The sequence below is a fragment of the Adiantum capillus-veneris genome, chromosome 15, assembly GCF_014529385.1.
Source record: "Adiantum capillus-veneris isolate H3 chromosome 15, ASM1452938v2, whole genome shotgun sequence".
NCBI lineage: Eukaryota > Viridiplantae > Streptophyta > Polypodiopsida > Polypodiales > Pteridaceae > Adiantum > Adiantum capillus-veneris.
In genome coordinates, this window is record NC_140945.1 from 26,481,144 (window position 1) to 26,508,082 (window position 26,939).

At 40.8% G+C, this 26,939-nt stretch overlaps 1 protein-coding gene and 1 pseudogene across 1 annotated transcript; one reads left to right on the forward strand and one right to left on the reverse strand.

The window, feature by feature from the left end:
• The first annotated feature begins 747 nt into the window (after positions 1-747).
• LOC147440415 (uncharacterized) lies at positions 748-4,566 on the forward strand (annotated as a pseudogene).
• Positions 4,567-19,656: 15,090 nt separating this feature from the next.
• Positions 19,657-20,136, reverse strand: LOC147440416 (uncharacterized). Its single transcript, XM_086483523.1, has one exon. The coding sequence runs from the start codon at positions 20,134-20,136 to the stop codon at positions 19,657-19,659; it is 480 nt and encodes a 159-aa protein (XP_086339649.1).
• Positions 20,137-26,939: the final 6,803 nt, after the last annotated feature.

Sequence of the window (26,939 nt, forward strand, 5' to 3'; positions counted from 1 at the left end):
TGTGCTCCCGAGTGAGTAGAATGTCATGGTACAACTGTCATGGTTGAAGATTATGTCCTTCTCGAATGTCAAAAGTTTGAATTTAGATACAATTCAGATCTTGGAAGTCTGAACTTTAAGGTTGTTGTTGTCTGCGTGTGGACTTGATTCACAAGCCTCAAGCTGTACTGTCATGGTACAATTTCGCTGCTAGTGCAATCACCATTGGCCGCTTGTTTGAGACAGGGATGGCCTCCCTATTTCGCTAGCGAAATAGGGAGAGAGAGAGAGAGAGAGAGAGAGAGAGAGAGAGAGAGAGAGAGAGAGAGAGAGAGAGAGAGAGAGAGAGAGAGAGAGAGAGAGAGAGAGAGAGAGAGAGAGAGTGCGCAACAGAGAGAGAGAGACTTTCACTGCTTAAGATTTTAAATACTCACGTTGCCTCACTATTTCGCTGGCGAAATACACATTGCCTCTCTATTTTGCTGGCGAAATACCTGATTACCCTGATTACCTGATTACACACCTGATTACCTGATTACACATTGCCTCTCTATTTCGCTGGCGAAATACCTGGAAACAAACATAACCACCCTTAAACGTAAAGCTTTCCTCACACACATACAGTAATTGTCTTGTCGTATGTACATTGGAGTGTCTCTTATAAACACATGAGATGGCATGACTTGTTTGCACAAAGTTTGCGGTAAAAGTATGTGGTTTGCAGCTTGACTTTGTATATATTCTAACTTCACTTTGTTGGTCAATAGAATGACACGTGCAGGTGGCCAAAAAAAGGCAAAGCGGGTTGCTGGTTCAAGTTCTCAGCCGAAGTCTAAGAAGGCAACAAAATGTTCCGAGAATGAGCCACAAGAAGTGGAAGAGGCGACTCCTATGGAGCTTGAGGGTGAGATACAAGAAGTGGAGCATATTGTTCATGATGCTGATCATGAGCTTCAGATTGTGGATGATGATCTTGAGCAAGAAATTGATGAGCATGTGCCTGCTATCATTGACAAACCATTGGGATCCGATATCTTAAAAGCTCTTACAATACATAGGGGTAAGGCAGTTCCTGAAGTACCCTTGTGTCGTTGTTTAATTAACACCAGGGTTCGAGAGTTGAGACCGGACCTCTCAGATCTAAAAAGAGCTTTTATCCACGAAGGGTATGTTCCCATCAAAGGTCTGTTTATTCTATCTCTACATCCACCTGATGGCACAACTAAACTAGTGGATGCCGAGATCCAATCCACATGGGACAAGCATTGGGTGGCTATCAATGAGGAATTTGAGAGAGAGATTGTGGAAGACCCAGTTTGGTCATGTTTATCCGGAAAGATGTTTTTTGTTTGGGAAGGCAATCATAGAACCGCATCTTGGATGGAAGCAATTAAGGAAGTATGGTCAAGAGATAAAGAAAGACAAGTTAGAATCAGAGCCGAGTTTATTGATCCCGATCCAAAACATGAAGTCAAACTCTTGGCCGCTCTTCAGAGATTCAATCTGTAAGTTCTACTTTGTTTTATAAAGTAATATGTGAAACCTTTGAATCCTTTTGTTCTATTTTATATTTGTTAATTCTTTTGGCAGAATGAATGAGAATGCCATTGTTTTCACAAGCTTACGGGACTATTTGCAATACACAAGCACTCTTTGCTCTTGTGATGTGGATGATTTTATGGAGGATTTTACACCTGTAGAAAAAATGGCTATTGAAAGAGCACGTGTGAAAGAGGCTTCGGGAGGTCGTAAAGTTTGGTATCCTCTTACGCAATCCTTGCTTGCTCGGATGGTTTTCTCTGTGAGTGTGTCTACAACTTCATTTGATAAGCATGTAACATCAAAATCTTTTTATTGTGTTCCAATATATTTCCTCTTAACCTCTTAGGCAAACTACAAAAAGAACATGGACAAAGATGAGAAGAAGATCCCAAGTGGTCTCCCTAAAGAAGAGCGCGAGCACAAACTCATGTTGATAAGAAAAGTTGTGACCAAAACTTTTGTGCGAAAGATTCATAGAGTGAGTTTTTTACGGGACTACTTTGCAATGCTTTTGTGTTGATAACATTTGTAGTACTCTTTTATTAATTGAAGTTAATCTCGTACTTGCAGATGTTTTGTATCATCAATCCAAGCTTGGGAAAGACTTGGTTTGATGTGCTTTGGGGATTGCCAATGTTTGATGGCTCTCGGAAAATCACATTGGATAAACTATATCAAATTTCAATTACAGCATGCTCTCATGAGAAGAAGATTTCTATCCTTGCTTTACTTGGTGCAGATGATAATTTGAAAAGCTCTTATGGTATTCTTGGATGTGACCATGAGTACATAAGATGGTGTGCAAAAGAGGTATGGATGGAGCAGCTTTTGACTGACGCCTCTAAAATGCTATCTCAAGTGGTGGAGAAAAATATTGGAGGAGAGCAATTGACTTTGCCAGAGCATCCAACATTGGGCGAGTACTTCAATGATATTCTATTTCGGTATAGAGATACCCTTTTTGAGCCTCTTTCAAAGGAAATGACCGTGGCTAGTCCAGCCATAAAGCAAGTTGATCTACCAAATGCAGCTCGAAGAGTTGTTTACCGGTATCTAAATTGATCTCTTTTTTAATGTTATGTGGTACTTTGGGAGACCTTGTCTAATTTCAAGTTTAACAATCTATTGTGAAGGTTTCTTCTATCATTGTTGAGTAGCAAGAAGATAAACACTCTCCCTCATATTTGTAAAGCATGGCCAATGCTTTCACCTCCATCATTTTGCATGTATACTTCTACTATCTTCCGAGAGGATAGAAAGTCCTCGGGTGTATTTCTTCTTAGTGATTGGGAGAGAAAGCATTGTCCATGGTGGGTTGATATGAAAAAAGGATGTTGTATTGAGGAGGAAAATGAGGCATTTGAAAGGCATCAAAAAGGAGAGTGCAGATCTGACTTAGGGTCAATTGGAAATATGAATGAAGATACATTGAGGCTGGTGCAAGAACAACAAAGAAATATTTTAGAAGCTGAGAAACTCCAATTGGAAAAGCTCCCTGCAAAGACAGGTCGACCAAAGATTACTGTTGCTGACACACAAGGTAAAGAGCATGATCTTGCATGCATATGTCATTGCATAATAGTTTAAAATTTGATCATGCTTTGTTTTGTAATACTTGAAGGGAATGAGTGTGTTGATGTCGATATTACACATGTTGAGAAAAGAAAGAAGAGCGTCACCAATGACATGATATACTTGCCAATTCAATCTTTCTCTCGACTCTCTCATCGTGCATCTAAGGAGAGTGTGGCAGTTCTTGAATCTGACTACATCATCTTGGGTAAAGACATACTTGCGGGGAAGTTTGGTGGGGAATTTGAAAAGATACGATCATTTTTTTTAAAAGCTAGTGGTGAGAGAAGGCAACGACACAAGAAGACTTGCGCTTGGAGTGTTGATTTATGTGTTGTTGACTTACCAACTGGATCAATGGTTCCAGGTAATGTTCTTTTTTTTAGGAAGTACTAAATTGCAAAGTTGATTAATATTAGTATGCTTTCTTGATGTGTTTCTTAATTGTAGGATACGAGACTATGCCTTCTTGGAATGATATCTCTGATGATCATGTACTCTACTCATTGGGCATTGCGGCAGCTTGTATGGATGACGGTGGATGGACTCTTGTTTTGTGCTCCACATCCTCTCTCCCCATTGTTGAGCGTATGGTCTCAAAAGTTCGGATGGAGGTTCATCTTCGATGGCTGGGTGAGACTACAGAGCCATATGCTTATGCAGGAAAGAGTGATTTTGTGGTGAAGGTAAGTCTCAATAAGAATTACATAATGTAACATGATCAATTGATATTTTATGTATTATATATTAAATGATATTTATTTTTTAAATTTTTTTTAGGAGAATGCATTTCATGTGCTTCTTTTAAAAAGACTTGGCTGCACACCATTGCTTCATGTTGAAGAAGGCAATGCAATAGGAAAAGAGCTCCAACAAAGTTTGGACTCTTATATTCTTAAACATTTTCTTCCATCATCACAACGCTCCAAACAAGCAGGCAATCTTGGAAGTTGGCGAGGAGGAATTGAGAAAAGTCTTGTTTTCATGCTCATGTTTGTGGAGTTTCTAACTGCGTCAAATAGCACTGTCTTGGAGCTTGGATCAGGGACAGGACCAATTTTGAGAGCATGTCTACATACAGGAAGGTGCTATCTTGGAATGGAGAATGACCATTCTATTATTGAGAATCATCTTTGACCTTTGATAGCTTCTCACTTTGTGGATGTGGGAGCCTCCTCCTCATACATACCAGTAGAGGATGATGATATAGAGATCTTTGACTTTCAAGTGCCCACAGATTGGTAAGGTTTTATCAAAAACTCATTGAAGTCTTCTTAATAATTCTTTATATGGTTGAGATATAACCTTAGAAATAGGTCTTTGCCATGTTATGCTGCAGATATGGCAAGCTTCATGTGCCAAAGAGATGACCATTTTGATCGGCCATTGGTGGAGAAGCGAAGGACACGATCGATTTTTATTGATGACCTTGCTTTGCATTGTGATGATGCTACGAGTAGCGAAGACTTATAGCTCTATGTTTTGTATTGCTAATATCTTGGTATTAGACATTATGGTTTGATTTGACATTATATTTTTGTATTATGCGTCAAATTTGGACATATTGCCGCATTATGGGTTTCAGCTTGTTGGATGTATTATTTATGAACATGGCTGGAAAACAGCAATTTGGAGAGAATAGTAGAGCAATGGGAGTCTAATGGATCTTCAGGCATTGGAGACTAATGGATCTTCAGGCATCGGAGACGCCTAAAGATCCATGATACGCCTGACGATCCATCATGCAGTAAATTTTAAAGAGTAGAGCATTAAAGCTGAACTGTAAAAAACGATGAATCTTGGTATTATTCAAATAGTCTTTTGTGACAAATTAGATGCAATTCGGGTCCCTTTTAAGTGTGCTCAAGCAATGCCTATCCATGTGCACTAATAAACTAGTTGTCAAATTTAGCCGACGAATAGAGCAAGAAGCTGCCTGATTTGTCTCAAAGTGGAATACGTATCTTGCTTGTTCAAGCATTTCAATATGGGGAAGAGAAAAATTAGTTCTTCATGGTCTCCATATGTGAAATTTTTGCCGAGATGATGGCCTCAAAGAGGAAAGGGCAAAAATGGTCAAGTACTCATCTTGTACACACACATCAAAAAAAATTGCTACCGTACAATAAGCAACTAAAGTGATGCAGTGTATGTAGCAGAAACCTTCGGGACGTCGTCTGAATGAAAAAAGTGTCAAGGAGATCCACCTTTCTTGCACAGAAATCATTAGTATACACATTGTTACAATTGGCCTTCTGTGGCAACAACAACGGTAACAAATGATGGGGTTCAACGTTAAAGAAAGAGCGGAATGATAGCATTGACCAGTTGTTTTCAGACAAATGTGCATGCCTCTTGAAAATATACCCACTTTCATTGCCATTCAATCGAACACTTCTTGGCTTTTGCTACACATCTTGTTGGACCTTAGGTTTCTCTTGAAAATGCACAAAACAAAGGTGTAATTGGTTGAAATGGAGAACACGACTCCGTGTGTAGAAGCCTGTTATCACTCCCGTGTGCAAAAACCTATCGAACCTTATCCTGGAAGTTTATTATCTCTTCAGCAGTTGAGCATAATACTTAGACGTTTAATTGAGCCTTTTGATTACCCATAAAAACCTGAACACTGACTTGGCAAAGCCGCAAAGCCATCGCTCAGGTGTTACCAAGACACAAGGACACGACGAGGTGACATCAAGGGTTCTTATCATACCTTCGGATATCAACAGTTGATATCTATCGACAAAAGTAACGGGTGCAAACTGCCCCAAACGTAGCCTCTTCAATTCAAAAGAAAAGAGCTTTGCTGCCCACTATATTTAACATCATCAACAGAACTTGTTTAGGCATAAACCTGCATTGACTCAGGAAGAGGTTCTTGAAGATATTTATATACAAGACAGTCCGAGAGAGTTACCATTGATCACACAAGAGACCCCAAAGAGAGAACAAATATCACCTCTAGAAAGAATGCAGTTAAAGTGTTTTACAAGCATCGGCATTGCACACATGCTTTGTTGCCAGCGAATAACTGGCACGGCTATGGGCTTAACACTTGCATGTTCGATGCACCGCTATGGGATTAACACTAGAATGGGCTTGTTGAGCTCTTTTAACATGCCTGCCAGTTCAAACATATGTTAGTTCAAACGTCATAGTTTCCTCTCCTAACATCTGTATTTCTAATAGAAATATATAACTAGACAACATGATTATTTCAAAGCTCGTTATTTCCAGCTCAGGTGTTTTAGCTCGTTGAACTAACACACCCTAATGCACTGTGGTCACATCCAATTGTGAGGTTGAGTATAGGGCAATCTTCACAGCTATGCGTGAGTGTGTATGGCTCAAACGTCTTATGGATGATTTGGATGTTGGACAAGACACTATCAACATCATCTACACTGACAGTTAGAGTGCATTGGCAGTTGTGAGGAACCTAGTTTTTCATGCTCACACAGAGCACACTGAGGTGCATTATCACTATGTCAGGGAGAGATGCTCAACAAGAGAGATCAGCTTGTTGTCTTGCATCTTTATTCACAAAGGCATTGCCTCTTGAGAAGTTTGAAGCTTTCCACAAAGATTTGGGCTTGATTCCCTTGTGTATTGATCATGTCCTTAATGACACGGCACTTCCCTGTACACTATGTGCAAACTCTCATTCACCACATCACTCCCAAGTGGGATTTGTTTCCATATATGGGGTAGTAATGTGTGTGAACACACTTAGGACTGTTCGAGCACTTTTTCCCGCAGTAGGATTTTCTTTTTCCTTGTGCATTATATAGATGCCCATCACTTTAGGGCTATCTTATCTTTCTATTTGTGCACTAAAAAACATACTCTATTATGTGCATTGAGCTTCTTCATCTTCAGCAAGCTATGTGTGCCTAGAGTTCCAACTAATTTGCTTTTCTAACTCTATCCTTATCTTGAGAAGCTCCTATTGTTGCTCATAGAATGTATCTTGAACTATTTTTCTTCTGTCTCTTCTAACAGGTGTTGTAGAGTTAGTTCTTCTTGCAGGAAAACAACTTCAAGTTTTTGCTTCTTGTTGAGGTGTAGAAAGTTTCTATATAACTTTCACATTTATATACTTTCTTCTCTAATTTCCGCACTTGTACCTTCATTGCTCGATGGACTCTTCCTTGTTGTATGCAACTCCCTTGCATTTTTCCACAAGCACTAGAATTTGCTAAGAATACTCTCTAATGTCGTGCAAAGAATATGCTTTGTAGTGGCATCCACAAGTGTAAGGATGGTAGTATAGGTAGATGTTATCACTTTTTTAACTTGATTTTGCACTTTGAGCACTTCTAGTACTTTTGGCTCTAGCAGTGTGGCGGCCTTAAAAAGTTTGGTTGGCTACGCAATTGGGTCTTTACCTTATGGTGCTTCAAGATTGGATAGCATAGAAGTCTGTGCAGCTTTAGCTTTAACTCTCTTCTTGGCCTCTTTCTTCTTCCTCTTGTAAAAACCTTTGGGCCTCCTCCTCTCTGTAAAATGTCTCTACCTCTTCTTGGCCTAATAACTTGTGTGTAGCGGAAATTAGCATGAACATAGTGGGCATTTCATTAGAATAGATTCCTAATGAGAATTACAAGAGTGCTTGGGTGGAGAGAGTAACAAAAAGCATAACACCTAGTTAGATAGCATCAACAATACTTTCAAAAGAGAGAGAAATTAAGCTATTGACAACAGTTGAGGACCGGATTTGCATGGAGCCGGTCCCCCCTCCAAAAGGCTTTGCATTATGGTTTCTCCCATCAAGAGAGATATTGTACAATACAATTCTTTGTGTTCCTTCAAGACTAGCTAGTGCAATGAAGATGAAAGCTTCATGCACTAATCAAAACACTTAGCAAACACAACATCAATTATCCCCTGTCTCATACCCAAGACCTCACACACCTTCGAAGATGGTGAGAGCTAGCAGGGTATGAGAGTAGATTGAGAGGAAGAAGGAGTATCTTACGAGAAAGATGTACATCTCCTCACATAATCACTCATATTAGCATAGCTTAGCTTAGTAATTAGCTTGGTAGAGGAGATGAGCATGCATTGAAGCTTGGCTCTTGGTTGGATTTGCATCCACATGCCAAGAGTGTGTCGATGTAAGCTTCTATCTCACAAGCTTGGAGTAGGTGATGAGCTCTCCATTAAAGCTTGGGAAGAGTTAGTCTTCTCTTTCTTCACACATGAGATTGTGTGTGTGTGTGTGTGTGTGTGTGTGTGTGTGTGATAATGCCTTGCAAAAATCAGCCCCCTCTCTCTCTTGGGCGAGCCCTCTTACTATTTGCTCTTGCTCAACCCTCATTGGCCCTCCCCAAGCCAATGACTATTAAGCAGCATAAGTGATAGGCTTCTGACATGTGTCCCCCTTTCCCCTTTTGTGAGAGCTTTAGGTTAATTAATAATTCAATTAAACTCTCATTGGACCCCTTTGCCTCCTGGCCAATAGGAATCAGGCAAGCCATTGGGCTGCTGAATGCTCATTGGACCCCTTGGGAGACTGTCCAATAGTCTTCTAGAGGACTTAATTCTCATTGGTTCTTTTATTAAGTGTTTTTTAATTAATTAAACTAGATTTACTCTAGCCTAATTCTCATTGGTCCACCTCCAAGGCCATCCAATAGGAATTGGGTACACCTTGTGGGCATCTGGCCTAGGGAGCTGACATGTGTCCCTCATTCCCTTTGTGTAAAGGGGGCTTGTGTGTGTGTGTGTGTGTGTGTGTGTGTGTGTGTGTGTGTGTGTGTGTGTGTGTGTGTGTGTGTGTGTGTGTGTGTGTGTGTGTGTGTGTGTGGCTTTATCTCTCATCCCCTACATGCTAGGCTCGCCCCCTCCTATGTAGGGATATGCAAAGACTTTTTTGGTCACACACAAAGCATCCAATTCCCTTAAGGTTGACCTTTGGACACAACCTTTGAATTTTGGAACCTTAGCATTTTGGAAGTCTTAATGGGCTGAACGTTAGGGTCTTTTTAGCCCATTGTTGCACATGGCTCTTTTGCAAATGGCCCCCCCTTTGGATCCCTATTTTCCCTCCTTTGGATCCCTATTGTGGCCGGTCTGCTAGCTTAACCAATATTCTAGCTTGTTCTCCCCTCGCACTTCCCCATATTAAATGATCAGTTTAACATGAGAAAATCATTTGGGAGAATTAGATATTGATTATTATGACATTACCTCTCTCTTGAAATCATAGTCGTCCTCGACTATGGTGTAGAGAAGATAAAGCATATTCATGAGTCCTTTTCTTAGCGAGTAGAGGATCCCTATGTTACCCTACGACATCATTCCACAATGGATGACTAGTCCATTTGGTGCTTGAGAGCCTGAGGCTGCCGCAAGCATGTGTGCACATTAGTCCTATCAGTCTTCCATAGTAGAGTGACAAGATCTACTTGGTGTTTGGGAGACGTCGTCTCCACAAACTTGATCTAAGCATGCATACTACTTAATTTTTGTGCACAATAAAAAAAAACAGAGTCTTATAAGACAAAAAAACTTTGTTCATTTTTAACATTTTGTACATTTGCTTACTCTTGGGAAGCATTGTAAGCATTGACAAGGTTAAGGTTATCCTTTAATTGTATGCCTTACATCCCTCTAGCATCTTCAAAAGGATAATTCTCAAACTTAATAAGATATCATCGGATAGTCTTACCGCCTCTTAATACCTTGTCTTCGTGTCGGAGAATGGACTCGGGCTGCAACACCTCCTCTTGGTCCTCGATCTCTGGTGGGTCTTCAATAGTTGGTTCTTGAGGTGGCTCTCCTTTGTAAGGCTTTAATAGGCTCACATGGAAAGCATTGTGTATGAGCCAATGATTGGGCAACTTGAGTTGATAGGCCATCTCATTGATTGGCCTAAGAATCTGGAAGGGACCATAGTACCTTTTTGCTAGTTTAGCATCGTACTTTTGGTGTCCCGTAGGATTCTTGCCCGTTGTGTGCCTTAATTGAGCCTTGGGAAACTTTAATAAGACCCAATCATTTTCTTTAAAGGTTTGGGCTCTTCTGTGCTTGTCAGCAGCAGCCTTTTGCCTTTGCTGTGAGATAGAGATAGCATCCTTAATCTTTTGAAAAGATTCTTGTAGGTCTTGGCTATACTCATCTACAGTGAAGATCTTCCCATGTACCTTAACTAGCAAGGGACTTTTTGATCTCCCCTCAATTACCTCGAAAGGTGCTTTTCCCGTGGAAGTATGTACAGTGTTATTGTAAGCATACTCCACTAAGGGTAAGTACTTCTCCCATTGGGATCTTTGATCTACTTCCGTTACATAGGCTTTTAGTAGATTGAAAATTGTTAGGTTAGCTATTTCACTTTGGCCATCCGTTTGTGGATGATAGGCCGAAGAGAAGTTTAGCCTTGTTCCTAAATTCTCAAAGAGACCCTTCCAAAAATTACTGGTCATTCTAGGATCACTATCCGACACTATAGACATTGGTAAGCCATGGTACTTGAAAATTTGTGAAATGAAGAGGGTTGCCATTTGATGGGCTTTGATAGTCTTTTTGACAGGTATAAAATGAGCTTCTTTACTGAACCTATCTACTATCGTCCATATTCCCGTATTCCCATGGATAGACTTAGGCAATCCAAAGATAAAATACATGGATATGCTCTCCCATGGTGAATTAGGGATTGGCAAGGGTTGAAGCAATCCAAGTTGCTTCCCTCTATCAAATTTTGTCTTTTGGCATACCACACATTTAGAAACATACTCTTGTATGTTCACTTTCATGGTAGGCCAATAGAAATATGTTTCAATTCCCTTTTAAGGTAGATTGAATCCCTCTATGCCCCGCATACGGTGGAGCATGAGATTCATACATTACTTTCTCACGTAGTGAGTTAGTAACGCATAGTCTATTTCCATAGAGAAGATAACCATCTTGTAAAGTAAATGGTTGTTCTTTCTTCCCTAATGCAAGGGCTGAAATCACATCTCTAAAATCTGGATCAATAGCGTACTCATATATCATTGAAGATAGATCATTGTGAGTTGCTACGGAAACCGCGTTCACTCTCGGCCGTCTTGAGAGTGCATCAGCTACTTGATTATGCTTGCCAGCAATGTGAGCAATATGAAAATGAAATTGCGAAAGGAAATTTGCCCATCTCATTTGTTTGTCGGAGAGCTTGGTCTGCGCCATGAAGTACTTAAGACTTTGGTGATTCGTTCCGTAGAATGAAAGGAGTCCCCAATAAATAGTGCTTCCATGAGTCTAAGGCATGTAGAACTGCAAGGAGTTCCTTTTCGTATATGCCTAGAGCTTGCTCAACAGGGTTGAGCCTTCGACTCTCATAGCCTATGGCGTGCCCTTCTTGGAGCAAAACAGCTCCAAGGCAATAACCACAAGCATCACATTGGACCTCAAATGGTTTTGAGAGATCCGGTAGTGTAAGCACAGGTTGAGAGATAAGCTTTTCGAAAGCATTGTTCTCCTTAGCAGACCATGTATACCTAACTTTTTTTTTGTTAGATCATGTAATGGTCCCGCAATTTGTGAGAACTTTTCTATGAAGCGTCTATAGTATGCACACATACCTATAAAGCTTCTTAGTTCATGAAGATTCCTTGGTTTAGGCCATCCTTTTATTACCTCTAACTTTGATGGATCCATTTGGATGCCATCGTGAGAGATAATGTGACCTAAATACTGAACCTCTTGCAAGAAAAATTCACTTTTCTTTCGATTAACATAAAGTTTATTCTCTCTTAAAACTTGAAATATTACCTGGAGGTGTTGCTTGTGTTCGTCTAATGAATTAGAGTAGATGATAATATCATCAAACAACACTCCAGTGAAGGTTCGATGAGGCCTGAACAGCTTCTCCATCAAGCGGTTGAATGTGGCTGGTGCATTGGTCAAGCCAAAAGGCATGACAATGTATTCGTAAAGACCAAACATAGTGCGAAATGCGGTCTTTACAATGTCTTGATCAACTATCCTTATTTGATGGTAGTCACTTTTAGGTCAATCCTACTGAAGTAGGTCGATCCTTGTAGCTTATCAAATAGGTCTTCTACCCGTGGAACAGGAAACCTATTCTTGATAGTGATCCTATTTAGTGCTCTATAGTCGACACACATACGATATGTGTCGTCTTTCTTTTGCACTAATAGCACAGGTGAGCAAAATGGAGATGAGCTAGGCCTAACCATGCCCTTCTCAACTAACTCATGCACTTGCCGCATAATCTCCTCTTGTTGAGCTTGAGAAACTCTATAAGGAGGTTTGTTAGGCGGTGAACTTCTTGGAAGAAGTTCAATTGCATGGTCATCATTACCTCATTTAGGAGGTAGCTCACAAGGGATGTCGTCAATAAAAACATCTTGAAACCCCTTGAGAAAATTGGATAACTCTAATTCGTTTTGGTTGCTTTTATTTTCTTTTGCTAAAGCATTAGGTTCATTTTGAGAATCTTTAACAAAAATCATGTACACAAAAATAGAGCTCTTTATTGACTTGTTGAAAGCTGATGTATGTACAATGGGGATAGTGTTACCCATTTCCTTAGCATCCATATACATGTCTTTTTCCCTGAACTTAAAGGAGATTCTCCTTTCAGGAAATTTAACATTGGCAGCCAGGCGGTCAAACCATGGTGCCCCTAGGATTACATCCTCATGCTTGAGAGGAGACATAAAGAAGTCCTCTTTGTCCACATAGCTTTGAACATAAACCCTCAATTTCCCGATTAGGGGAGTGACTGAAGCTTCTTGCTCCTTGAAAGCACTGTCTACGGGTAGGACATCTCCCATCTCGTAGGCTTGTATGCCTAGCTTGGTGGCCAACTCTATAGATATAAAATTGTGAGTAGAACCAGGGTCAAAGAGAATAAAAGCATCATGTTCTCTTACCTTTCCCCAAGCATGGCATAGAGGAGATCCTTTGTGGTGAGTTTGGTGAGTCTCCTCCTCTTGGATTTCAACCAAGGAATCTCAAGGAGGATCTTGGCGGTTGTTCTTTTGGGGACAAGCGCGGTACGCATGCCCTTGTTCGCCGCACTTGAAACACCGGTTATCCTTGCAATAACGCTCAAGCTCTTTAGGAGAGAGTTTGTGTTTACCTTTGTAAACTCCCTTCTCTTTAGCTTTGTTGGAGTTGCCCTTAGGAGACTTTTGGACATTGTCCTTCCCCTTAGGCTCATTGGCACCCTTGTTTTCCGTGGGCTTATTATTTCTTTTAGCCCCCATTTGGAAATTGATTCGAGAGGCCACCATAGTATGGTGTATTACCGCCGATATGGTACGTGGCCTTTGGGAGTTGACATACTCCGCCATTTCTTCGGTTAAGCCCGCACAAAATTGTTTCTTTTGCCTCCAAAATCCAACTTTTTGAAGACAGTGGCTTTGATTTGTAGGTCCCAAAACTTGTCTACATATTTGTGGATGGATTCATAGGGAGAGAGCTTTAGGCTTCGCCATTCGGTGAGTACTTTGTCTTTGGCATCGGTGGCCAAAAACTGCTTCATAATGGAACCTCTTAAAGCTTTCCATGTTCGTGGGGCTTCACCGTTGGCTCGTAGGCTTGGCTCGTAGGCTAGACCCGCCGCATCGAACTGTTGGATAAAGGCCAAGACTTTGTCCGTAGCACCAAAGGTACCATCATAGGTAAGTAAAGAGATGCTCTTCCCTCCCTCTTTGAATTTCTTCAACTTGGACGACCTCTTCCATGCGGCATAGGATTTCCTATGGCCTCTTCTTTTTTATGGTTCAAAGGTTGCACCATCACTTTCTTCAGAAGGTGAAGAATTTGAAGAAGGTGGAGAAGAGGGTGACCTCTTTCTCGCCTTTTTCTTGTCTTGATCTTCGTTGTCTTCACCATCACTTTCATAAGAGGAAGACGATGAAGAAGATGGAGAAAAGGGTGTCCTCTTTCTCTCTTTTGTCTTCTCTTGCTTTTTATCATCCCTCTTTGAATTATGGCGTGGAGAAGAGTGTGATGGTCTTCTCCGCTTTGGTGGTGATGGAGAGCGTTTAGCCCGCCGTCTTCGTGGAGCCATCTCCGCCTTGGTGGCGGAAGACTCACTTCGTTCTCGTTCCTTCGGTGGAGTCTCTTGAGTTCTCCTTTGGGAAGGAGATGCATCATCAAGAAGTAAATTCTTGAGCCCTTCGTACGGATTCTCTTGTTCTTCCCGAATCGGAGAGAGACCTCTTTTGGTAGCCTCACAAGGAGGCTTCCTAGGTGTTCTCTCGTCATGGTGATGAGGTTGGAGAATCCCGTGAGCAACAGAGCTGCCGTTGCACTTCACTTTGGAGAGATGGATTGCCCATGGCTTGTTGAAGCCTAGAAACAAGATAGTTAACAAGCATTGAAGCATCATTAGTAGCTTGCTCATGAGCAAAATCAAAGTTATCAACATTAACTTCACTCTCTTTACTATTGTCAGCCATTCTAACAACTTTTAGGTGTAAACTTTTTAGGTGTACTTTGGCACTTCAAGCCCTTGTTGCTACTCCTCTTTACCCATTTAGAAAAAGCACTCAAGCTACTGTACCCGCAGCTCAAAGACCATTAATTGCAAGGAATAGAAGAGAGGGTCTTTCAACACCAAAACAGCACCGGCTCCTGTCAAGCTTCTAATAGCTCAATAGTGGTTAAGCCGTAGGCAAGCCCCGTAGGACTCCACTATTAAGACCATAGCTCTCGACGGTGATGCCCCGTTAACTGCACGAACGCAGGTGCATTGCAAGGCTGGAAATTCCCTATTCTACTTACTCATAGGCAATTAATAATACCAACCATTTATAGCTAGCTTGAGGACCTCCCTTCTTGAGCAAGAAAACAGAAACCTTGTGCTCTGATACCAATGTAACATTTAATGGCCTAATAACTTGTGTGTAGCGGAAATTAGCATGAACATAGTGGGCATTTCATTAGAATAGATTCCTAATGAGAATTACAAGAGTGCTTGGGTGGAGAGAGTAACAAAAAGCATAACACCTAGTTAGATAGCATCAACAATACTTTCAAAAGAGAGAGAAATTAAGCTATTGACAACAGTTGAGGACCGGATTTGCATGGAGCCGGTCCCCCCTCCAAAAGGCTTTGCATTATGGTTTCTCCCATCAAGAGAGATATTGTACAATACAATTCTTTGTGTTCCTTCAAGACTAGCTAGTGCAATGAAGATGAAAGCTTCATGCACTAATCAAAACACTTAGCAAACACAACATCAATTATCCCCTGTCTCATACCCAAGACCTCACACACCTTCGAAGATGGTGAGAGCTAGCAGGGTATGAGAGTAGATTGAGAGGAAGAAGGAGTATCTTACGAGAAAGATGTACATCTCCTCACATAATCACTCATATTAGCATAGCTTAGCTTAGTAATTAGCTTGGTAGAGGAGATGAGCATGCATTGAAGCTTGGCTCTTGGTTGGATTTGCATCCACATGCCAAGAGTGTGTCGATGTAAGCTTCTATCTCACAAGCTTGGAGTAGGTGATGAGCTCTCCATTAAAGCTTGGGAAGAGTTAGTCTTCTCTTTCTTCACACATGAGATTGTGTGTGTGTGTGTGTGTGTGTGTGTGTGTGTGTGTGTGTGTGTGTGTGTGTGTGTGTGTGTGTGTGATTATGCCTTGCAAAAATCAGCCCCCTCTCTCTCTTGGGCGAGCCCTCTTACTATTTGCTCTTGCTCAACCCTCATTGGCCCTCCCCAAGTCAATGACTATTCAGCAGCATAAGTGATAGCCTTCTGACATGTGTCCCCCTTTCCCCTTTTGTGAGAGCTTTAGGTTAATTAATAATTCAATTAAACTCTCATTGGACCCCTTTGCCTCCTGGCCAATAGGAATCAGGCAAGCCATTGGGCTGCTGAATGCTCATTGGACCCCTTGGGAGACTGTCCAATAGTCTTCTAGAGGACTTAATTCTCATTGGTTCTTTTATTAAGTGTTTTTTAATTAATTAAACTAGATTTACTCTAGCCTAATTCTCATTGGTCCACCTCCAAGGCCATCCAATAGGAATTGGGTACACCTTGTGGGCATCTGGCCTAGGGAGCTGACATGTGTCCCTCATTCCCTTTGTGTAAAGGGGGCTTGTGTGTGTGTGTGTGTGTGTGTGTGTGTGTGTGTGTGTGTGTGTGTGTGTGTGTGTGTGTGTGTGTGTGTGTGTGTGTGTGTGTGTGTGTGTGTGTGTGTGTGTGTGTGTGTGTGTGTGTGTGTGTGTGTGGCTTTCTCTCTCATCCCCTACATGCTAGGCTCGCCCCCTCCTATGTAGGGATATGCAAAGACTTTTTTGGTCACACACAAAGCATCCAATTCCCTTAAGGTTGACCTTTGGACACAACCTTTGAATTTTGGAACCTTAGCATTTTGGAAGTCGAGCTGAACCTTAGGGTGGGTCTTTTTAGCCCATTGTTGCACATGGCTCTTTTGCAGATGACCCCTTCTTTGGATCCCTATTTTCCCTCCTTTGGATCCCTACTGTGGCCGGTCTGCTAGCTTAACCAATATTCTAGCTTTTTCTCCCCTCGCACTTCCCCATATTAAATGATCAGTTTAACATGAGAAAATCATTTAGGAGAATTACATATTGATTATTATGACACTTCATCTTTTTTTATTTGTTCCATCCTTCTTCTCTCTACTTCAATAGCTTCTTTCTATTTTCAAAGGACGGTTACTGCTATAGCTTGTTTTGATTTAACTTTCTCTAGTTTAGCTCTTTTCTAGGTAGGTGTTTTTACTTCATTGGCCTTTCTCTTGGTATCAACTCTACTCTTTGTTGCCTTGGCTTTGCCAGTCATAGTAGCCTTTAATTCTTGCATCTTCACCATCGTCCTCACTATTATGGGTGTCTTTGTCCTTTTCTATCTCTTCCTTGTTGGAAGCGTCTTGGACATCTTCAAGCTTCTTCCTAAGCTATTGTTTGGCCTAAGTGCTTTCTTTGGTAGTTCCTCTTCAAATTTTAACCACAAGTTTTTTTTTGGAGTCGACGGTAGATTGTAAGCCCTTCCCAGTTCATAATAATCCAATCCGGTTAGCACTTCAACCTCTTCAGTAATTCAACATGTCAGATTGCTGGTGGGGAATTTGACTAATCCCTCGTGCACATAGTTGGCTAGATTGAATTATCTAAGTACCTGCCTTCAACTTGTGTGCCACGAGGTTGGCAATTGCGTGATTAGGGTTCTTATACCAAACAGACCGTGATTTGGAGATTGTCAAATTCTATTGATACAGTTGGAGTGGAGCATCCAAATCTTTTATGTTCAAGTTTGCAAATGTGGTAGACAAATATGCTTTTGTGAATGGCTCGATAGTGGTTACTTCTCTTTCTTTCACGAGGTTGGCAATTGCGTGATTAGGGTTCTTATACCAAACAAACCGTGATTTGGAGATTGTCAAATGCTATTGATACAGTTGGAGTGGAGCATCCAAATCTTTTATGTTCAAGTTTGCAAATGTGGTAGACAAATATGCTTTTGTGAATGGCTCGATAGTGGTTACTTCTCTTTCTTTCACCGAGTCTCTAGTATTTGGCAACTAAAGAGCCTATGCCACCATCTCTTCAGTTGCAAATTGTTATCTTCTCCATGTTTGAGTATAAAAGTGTTACACTACCATCTTCTTGGATGGTTGGGACAACTTTGTGGGCTCTTCTATAGTCTATACCGCATGGAGGTAGCTAAAAGTATTTGTCAAGTCCCACCTTCTTGAAGATTCTTTTGACATCTCTTTGCTTGGAGAGTATATCTACCCCCTTGGGCATGATGGAATGTTCAACCTTGGTGTCATGTTCATCACCAAAATTTCCTTGGAAGATGGTGGTAGTGTTCTTTGAAAGTACTCCTTATCCAGCTAGCATTAGTTGATTGCTTGATGGTCTCTTCTTCCAGCAGATACGGGATTAAATCTTGTTGTTTTTCACCTTCCCTTTTCTTTTTAGGAGTAATTCTTGGCTAGACATGGATATTGTAAATGCCAAGAGTGAAGTCCAAAAAGTTGGACCTTTTTTCCATTGTTGCGGACATGTATAGGCATTTTATAGCACAAAAGTTAACTGCACAACTTTACTCAAGCATGCAAGTAGTGTCTATAGACATCAAGGAACATGTGAGAAACATGAAATCCCTAAAATATGACCAATATCATCATAGTAGACTCTTGCACATGGCATATACTTTTTTCTCCACTGCTTAGATGTCCACACTTATGTATGTTTCCCAAGTATTAGAGTGATTTGGATCACTAAGATTTGATATAAAGTCCCTAAACAAATCTTGAACTCTACAATTATTCTTTTGGTGGATTTTGGTGATTGGAAAGTCCAAATGAATTGAGATTTGGTGAGGAGGATTCGGAGACAAGTGTCAACAAGTTGGTGAGGTCAAATCCATGCCTTGTGTACAATCGTTTAGTATGGGTTATACAGATTGGCGAGCAAGCATTTCTGAGCAACAAAATAATCAAGCAAGTCCCTTAAACATTATTTTTCACTTAGAGTAAATTGCAAAAGTGTAAACGGGTTTTCCATTGTTGAAAACTAACTCCACAATTAAACTCAAATCCATGATGACTAATCCCATGGAACCAAGATTGGAGCCGATTTCAAGGTTGTCTCCCTCCTAGCTATGTAAGCATCTACTTCATTCAATGACCTCAAGCCAATGTTTTTGCTCTCACTCTCATCCCACGAAGATCATTGTCATCAAAGCCCTATGTGACTAACACGGAGCACACTTGATCACTACATAGAGGATTGTGAGATAGAGACCCTCTTCCTTTTCTTTGAGAGACTCTCCTATTTGTAGGACCACACCCAAGTTTTCAAAAAAATAAGCAACCCCTTAAACCACTGCACAATCACTATTAACGATCGTATTTTACACATTTATCATGTAATCAATATACTCATTGTAATTAACACACTCATTCTATGTTGAAAAATCAAGCATGAGGTAAAGTCTAGCTATGAGAAAGCCATGATAACAAAATAATAACATATCTTGATTCTTATGAGAAGATACCAAAGATGAAGTTGCATTATTATAGTATCAATCTAGTGGATTTCCTCCTTCTTCCCTTCCCTTCAACAGGTTGTTTTGATTTTTCAAATGGCTCAAGGCTAAAGTCTTTTCCCAAACACTAGGCCGCCTTGAAGAGCAAAGTAATATAAACCGTACCCACTTTAGTTGACATACAAATATTCCACCATGCCTTATTGGATCAAATGTGAAGACCTTTTATTCTAAACACCCTCGACAGAGCACAGCACTCTCTCTCTCTCTCTCTCTCTCTCTCTCTCTCTCTCTCTCTCTCTCTCTCTCTCTCTCTCTCTCTCTCTCTCTCTCTCTCTCTCTCTCTCTCTCTCTCTCTCTCTCTCTCTCTCTCTCTCTCTCTCTCTCTCTCTCTCTCTCTCTCCCGCAAGACAGGTCTCATACATCTGCCTTACATTGCTATTCAAATCATCCGGGAAATGAAAAACCCATAAGAATTACAACTTTGATCTCTGCTTGTGAAATTTCTAAACAAGTTACAAAGGGATCATTGAGAAACCATATACAAGTTCAGAAAGGCACCTAAGTTTAGCTATACCTTGATGATGAGCGAGGCCTATGGCCACCCTCAAATGCCTTACAGAGAGGTTTGGGTGGGAGATCTGGCTTGTTAGGATCAGGCTTCTTAAGCGAGAGCACCTCTCGACCAGAGCTCTCGCGAGTCACAACATGCACTATAACCTCTTGTCCAGGCTGGAATAGCTGATGCAGTTTCTCCAAGCCACCCAAGAAGCCCAAGTCTTGGGCCCGCAAAAATGCCTCACGTCCACTGGGCATGGTGACCCAATATCCCTCACACATCACTTTTCGAATGGTTGCTTGAAATGTGTTTGGGTCTTTTGGTTTGAGCATCTTCTCAGGATCCATGTCCACCTCAATGTCATCATAGTAGCTACTATTGTTGGTAGCAATAGATATTATTGTCCCTTGAGTCACATGAAATTTTGAGATCACTGAGGGTGATGTTCTTGTCTGACGCATCCAAGCCGATCCACATTGGAATTTCATCTACACATGAGTAGCAATAGCAATAGCTATTCTGGGGTCACATGAAATGTGGCTTGAGTGACTAGTTACAAATATGATGAAGTCTACTGTCTCTTGTGCAACAATAGATGAATAATCTCCTCTTGACCACCTTCGCCAATGGCGTGCATATTTTTGTTGCGGTACAAGCAGTAACGACTTCATACCAACCTCCTGGCTATGGCGGAATCCTAGACATCATGCAAAGAATCACTTACGAGTCCATCACTGCATGCCTTCTGTAAGCTGTCGATGAAAATCAAGCGGATGATGTTGCAGGCGCTTGTGTGAGCAACTTATTTCTGTAGATGAAGTCATTTCATACAGTTCCCTTGTGTAGACTGTTCTTGATGCCTTGCCAAATTCTTACATGAATTTTGCTAGTACTTGAAGACTTATGACCCAACGAAATCCTGAAGTTGTCAAGTTTTATGCACATTATTGTTGCAAGAGTCACTTTCTACAAAAAACAAGACTAGACAATGTGCAGTTGAACAGGCCTTTATTGTTGCTCAAAGAAAAGGTGGTAACAGTAATGTAGCCACTTCTCATGGTTCTTCTGCGAGTAGTAAATCACCCGTTCCTAAATATGCCACTCCTCATGGTTCTTCTGCGAGTAGTAAATCACCCGTTCCTAAATATGCCTCTGTTGGCATAAATTCGTCTGGGAATTCTGATGAAAAGGGAAAATAGAAGATGTGTTGCAATTGCTGTAAAGTTAATGACCATTTGATCAAGCAATGTCCTAAGTTGAAGGCCAAAGAGGCTAAGACAAAAGATGCTAGTTCCACTACAAATGCAGCCATTTGTTGGGTCTTCTATGAAAGGAGATTGTGATCCTCATCAGGAGTCAAGCTTTGTCGCATTTGTTTTGGCTTGAGGCCATCATGTGCGCCACTTATGTACTAAACTGGTGTCCTACAAAAGCATTACATTCTATGACTCCATATGAAGCATATAAAGCCTTCTATTGAGCACATGCGTGTTTTTGGTTGTTTGGCATATGCTTTGCTACCACAAACACAATGCAAAAAATTGGACGATAAGGCTGTCAAATGTATTTTTGTTGGTTATAGTTTTGAAAGCAAAGGTTACAGGTTGTATCATCCACAAACAAAGCGTATCTTGGTCTCACAAGATGTTGTGTTTGTGGAAGATTCTGCTCAGCCCCTATTGTCATGTACTAAAGACACTAATGTAATCTTGCAAGACATTTATGACACTTTGTTGCCCCTTTTTAGTGGTGGAATTTCAAATGTAAATTCCAATGAGGCAAATACACATCCTATGGGGGTTTTTGAAAATGTTAAAGATCAGCTGCCTATTACTGATGCGGATGTACATGATGTACTTGATGAGGAAAGTGCTGAGAATGAGTAGGGTAGAGGTATGCCAAAATGGCTGGGGCATACTTTGCGTGACAGTAAATTGGATGCACCTTTGTCTAGTCGTACTCGTTCAAGTTCTTGCCATGCATCTTATGCATCAGATTGTTATGCTTTGGTTCTATCTAGCTTACATGATGTTGAGGAACCTCTGTCTTTTGATGAAGCACAATATTCAAAAAATTGGATGGCTACCATGCACTTGTAGAAAATGAAACGTGGAATTTATGTGATTTGCCTCATAGACAAAAGGCCATTGGTACAAAGTGGGTTTACAAGCTATAAGGCTCGACTTGTTGCAAAGGGTTATGCACAAAAAAAGGCATAGATTATGAAGAGACTTTTGCTCCCACTTGTCGTATGACTACTATGCATTTTCTATGTGCATTGACAACTCATTTTGGTTGGGATGTATATCAATCAGACACTGTAAATCCTTTCTTGAATGGTGCATATTTAAGGAAGTTTATGTAACACAACCTCGCGGTTTTGTCATTAAAGGGCAGGAAGATAAAGTGTGCAAATGTAAGAAAGCTTTGTATGGGTTGAAGCAATCTCCTTGTGCTTGGTATGAGAAGGTTGACACTCATTTGGTCAAACGAGGCTTTCGTAACATTCCAATAGAAAGCACATTGTATGTAAAGCGTGAAAGTGATGTACTTTGCATCGTGGTTCTTTATGTGGATGATATGTTGATGTAATGGAAATGGCCTATGAACTTTGAGAGTAGCGGAATTAGGAAATTAGGTGAAGCACTTTTATGAGACTACTTTGTGAGCATAGCGGGTGAACTTGATTGATGGTAGCAACATAAGCACAGTACTTAGTTAACTTGGCACGAACAATACTTTTGCAAGAGAGAGAGTTTAGAGAACATGACAATAGTTGATGACCGGATTCATACGGAGCCGGTCCCCCCTCCAATAGGCATTTGTATTATAGTTTCTCCCATCAAGAGAGACTTGGTACAATACAATCTTTGTGTTCCTTGTGACCTAGGTGATGCAATGAACATGGAAAGCTTCATGCATCACAAGCATAACATAAACTTTGTAGAAAGCATTAACTATCCCAAGCCTCAGTCCCAAGGCCTCAAACACCTTCGAAGGTGGAGAGAGCTAGCGGGGAATGAGGATAGGGAAGAGGAGAAGAAACATTCCATAGGAGAAACAAATAGTTCCTCACTTATCACCACTCTTCTTGCTAGCATACATAATAGCATAGTAACGAAGATGGAGAAGATGGAAAGCTTAACCATTGAAGCATGGCTCTTGCTTGGATTTGCATTCCATAGCCAAGAGTGTTGGTGTAGGCTCTCACTTCTCACAAGCTGGTAAAATTTCTCAACTTTCACCAAGTGAGAATGATTCCACAAAATGAGTGTGTGTGTGTGTGTGTGTGTGTGTGTGTGTGTGTGTGTGTGTGTGTGTGTGTGTGTGTGTGTGTGTGTGTGTGTGTGTGTGTGTGTGTGTGTGTGTGTGTGTGTTGTGTATATCCCCCCAGCAGCCCCCTTGCTTGCTTGGGGCGAGTTGTAGCTTTTCCACATGTTTCAAGCTCATTGGACCCCTCTCCCCCCTAGCCAATCACATGATGCATGCATTCAAGTACATGGGTAGTCTTTGGACAAGTGTCCTCCTTACCCCTTAGAGAGAGAGAGAGAGAGAGAGCTTGAAAATATCTAGATATTTGTTGGATGGAACTAGAAGCTCATTGGAATCCTCTTTATCCCAACCAATATCATTCAAGCACACCATGTGGCTAAGCATAGGGAGAGTCTGACATGTGTCCCATGTGCCCTTTGGGTGAGTGGAAGGTTAAGTCAAATATTCCCCTAACTTTGGGACTTTCATGCATAGGAAGCTTCTCAAGCATCTTTCTCATTAAGTTTGTAGGGTCTCTTTTTGACTCAAGAACCTTACCCCCCCATGGATGGGAAGCTTCTCAAGCACCTTCCTCATTAAGTTTGTAGGGTCTCTTTTTTACTCAAGCACCTTATCCCCCATGCATGGGAAGCTTCTCAAGCACCTTCCTCATTAAGTATGACAAGCACCTCAAGTAACTTAGTCATCAAGCATGACAAGCACCTCAAGAACCTTAGTCATCAAGCACGCACCTTAGTCATCAAGCACGACAAGCACCTCAAGCTTAGGTCGGGTTCCCACTTTAAGCTCAGTCCTAGCTTGCCTAAGATCAAAGGACTTTTAACGCTAAGCATTGGAGGTCTTTAATTAAGCTAACCCTAAGGTCTTTTAGGCTCCATTAGTTAACCTTGCTCTTTGACAGACCATCTCTCATTCGGACCCTTTACCATTGGCCCCATGTTGAGATACATCCGTAAGCACATGTCTATATTCTAACCTTTGTTCCCGTATATATCCCACATGAAATGATCAGTTCAATATAAGAAAATCATTTGGGTTGGTTAGATATTAGATTTAATGACATTACCCCTCTCTTGAAATCATAGTCGTCCTCGACTATGAGGTAAAAGAGACAAAGCCATAGTCATTAGTCAATTTGTCTTAGCGGGTAGAGCATCCCTTTGTACCCTCTGACATCATTCCAAGATGAATGACTAATCCATTTGGGGCTTGGGATACATAGCTGCCACAAGCATGTCTGCTCTTTAGTCCATTTCATCCTCCCAAGTAGAGTGACAAATTCTACATGGTGTTTGAGAGACGTCCACATCCCAAACATGATTCTTAGTATGCATACTACTTAAATTTGTGCACAATAATGAGAGAATTAGTCTTATAGGACAAAAACATTGATCATTTAAAAGAAACATGTACATTTGCTTACTCTAATGCAGCATTGTAAGCGTTGACAAGGTTCATACTATCCTTAAGCTGGATTCCTTGCATCCATCTAGCATCTACAAAAGGATAATTTTTGAACTTAATAAGATAACGTCGGATAATCTTACCATGTCGTAGTACCTTTTCTTCATGCCGAAGGATAGCTTCGGGTTGTAGCACCTCTTCTTGGTCGATTTCGGGAGGGTCTTCAATAATTAGTTCATTTGGAGGCTCTCCTTTGTAGGACTTAAGTAGGCTCACATGAAAAGCATTGTGTATGAGCCAATGGTTAGGCAACTTGAGTTGATAAGCCACCTCATTGATTGGCTTCAAAATTTGAAAAGGACCATAGTATCTTTTTGCTAATTTAGCATAATACTTTTGATGGCCCATTGGGTCTTTGCCCATCGTTTGCCTCAATCGAGCCTTAGAAAACTTAGGTAAGACCCAATCATTTTCTTTGAATGTTAAGGCCCTTCTCTGCTTGTCAGCAACAGCTTTTTGCCTTAGTTGGGAGATTGATATAGCCTCCTTAATATTTTGAAAAAATGCTTGCACGTCACGGCTATACTCATCGACAGCGAAGATCTTCCCATGTACTTTAAGTATCAAGGGACTTTTAGGTCTTCCCTCTATGATTTCAAAAGGTGCTTTTCTCATAGAAGTATGGATAGTATTATTATACGCATACTCTACAAGCGATAAGTACTTTTCCCATTGTGAGTGTTGATTTACTTCTGTAACATAGGTCTTTAGTAGATCAAGAATCGTAAGATTAGCTATCTCACTTTGGCCATCCGTTTGTGGGTGATAGGCCGAAGAGAAATTCAATCTTGTACCTAGATTTTTGAAGAGACCTTTACAGAAATTAGTGGTCATTCTAGGATCTCTATTTGACACGATGGATGTTGGCAATCCATGGTGTTTGAAAATATGGGATATGAAGAGAGTTGCCATTTGGTGTGCCTTAATAGTCTTCTTGAGAGGAATAAAGTGTGCTTTCTTGCTAAACATGTCGACTATTGTCCATATTCCCATGGATAGACTTGGGCAATCGAAAGATAAAATCCATGGATATACATTCCCATGGTGAATTAGGGATTGGAAATGGCTGGAGTAATATAGGTTGCTTCCCTCTATCATACTTGGTCTTTTGGCATACCACACATTTTGAAACATACTCTGTATGTCCACTTTCATGGTAGGCCAATAAAAGTATCCTCTACTCCTCGAAGAGTATGTTGAATGCTCTATGTACCACATAGGGAGGAGCATGAGATTCATACATGACTTTCTCATGAAGGGAGTGGGTAACACTGCCATGGAGGAGATAGCCATCCTGCAAGGTGAATGGTTCCTCTTTCTTCCCCAAAGCAAGGGCTGACATTATGTCTTTAAAGTCAGGGTCAATAGCATACTCAAACTATCATAGAAGATAGATCATTGTGAGTTGTTATTGACACAGCATTAACTTTTGGTTGTCGTGAAAGTACATCAACCACTTGATTGTGCTTACCAGCAATGTGAGCAATGTGTAAATTAAATTGCGAAAGAAAATTTTCCCACCTCATTTGTTTGTCAGAAAGCTTTGTTTGCATCATGAAGTATTTGAGACTTTGATGGTCTGTTCACAAAATGAATGGAGTTTCCAATAGATAGTGCTTCCATGTGTCTAGGGCATGTAGAACAGCTAACAGCTCTTTCTCATAAATGTTTAAGACCCGTTGATCAGTGTTGAGCCTTCGGCTCTCATATGCTATGGCATGCCCTTCTTGAACAGGGACTGCTCCAAGGCAATCACCACATGCATCACATTGGACCTCAAATGGCTTTGAGAGATCCGGAAGCATAAGGACTGGTTGGGAGATAAGCTTCTCTTTGAGCTTGTCAAAAGCACTTTGTTTCTTAGAAGTCCATGAATACTTAACATTTTTCTTTGTTAAGTCATGTAATGGTCCTGCTATTTGAGAGAATTTTGCTATGAAGCGTCTATAGTATGCACACATACCAATAAAGCTTCTTAGCTCATGTAGATTCCTTGGATTAGGCCATGCTTTTATTATCTCCAACATTGATGGATCCATACGGATACCATCTCAAGAGATAATATGACCTAAATATTGAATCTCTTGAAGAAAAATTTCTCTTTTCTTTTGATTGAGAAAAAGCTTATTCTCCCTTAATGCTTGAAAAATCACTTGAAGATATTGCTTGGGTTCCTCCAAGGAATTGGAGTAGATTACGATATCACTTGGAGATGTTGCTTCTGTTCCTCCAAGGAATTGGAGTAGATTATGATATCATCAAAGAACACTCCAGTGAATTTGTGGTAAGGTCTAAAAATTTTCTCCATTAATCGATTGAATGCAGCTGGTGCATTAGTCAAGCCAAAAGGCATGACTAGATATTCATAAAGGCCAAACGTTGTACGAAACTCGGTCTTTACGATATCTTCATTCACTATCCTTATTTGATGGTAGCCACTTTTAAGGTCAATCCTACTAAAGTAGGTAGAGCCTTGTAGCTTATCAAAGAGATCTTCTACTCGAGGTACAGGAAATCTATTTCTAATAGTGATATGGTTTAGTGCACGATAGTC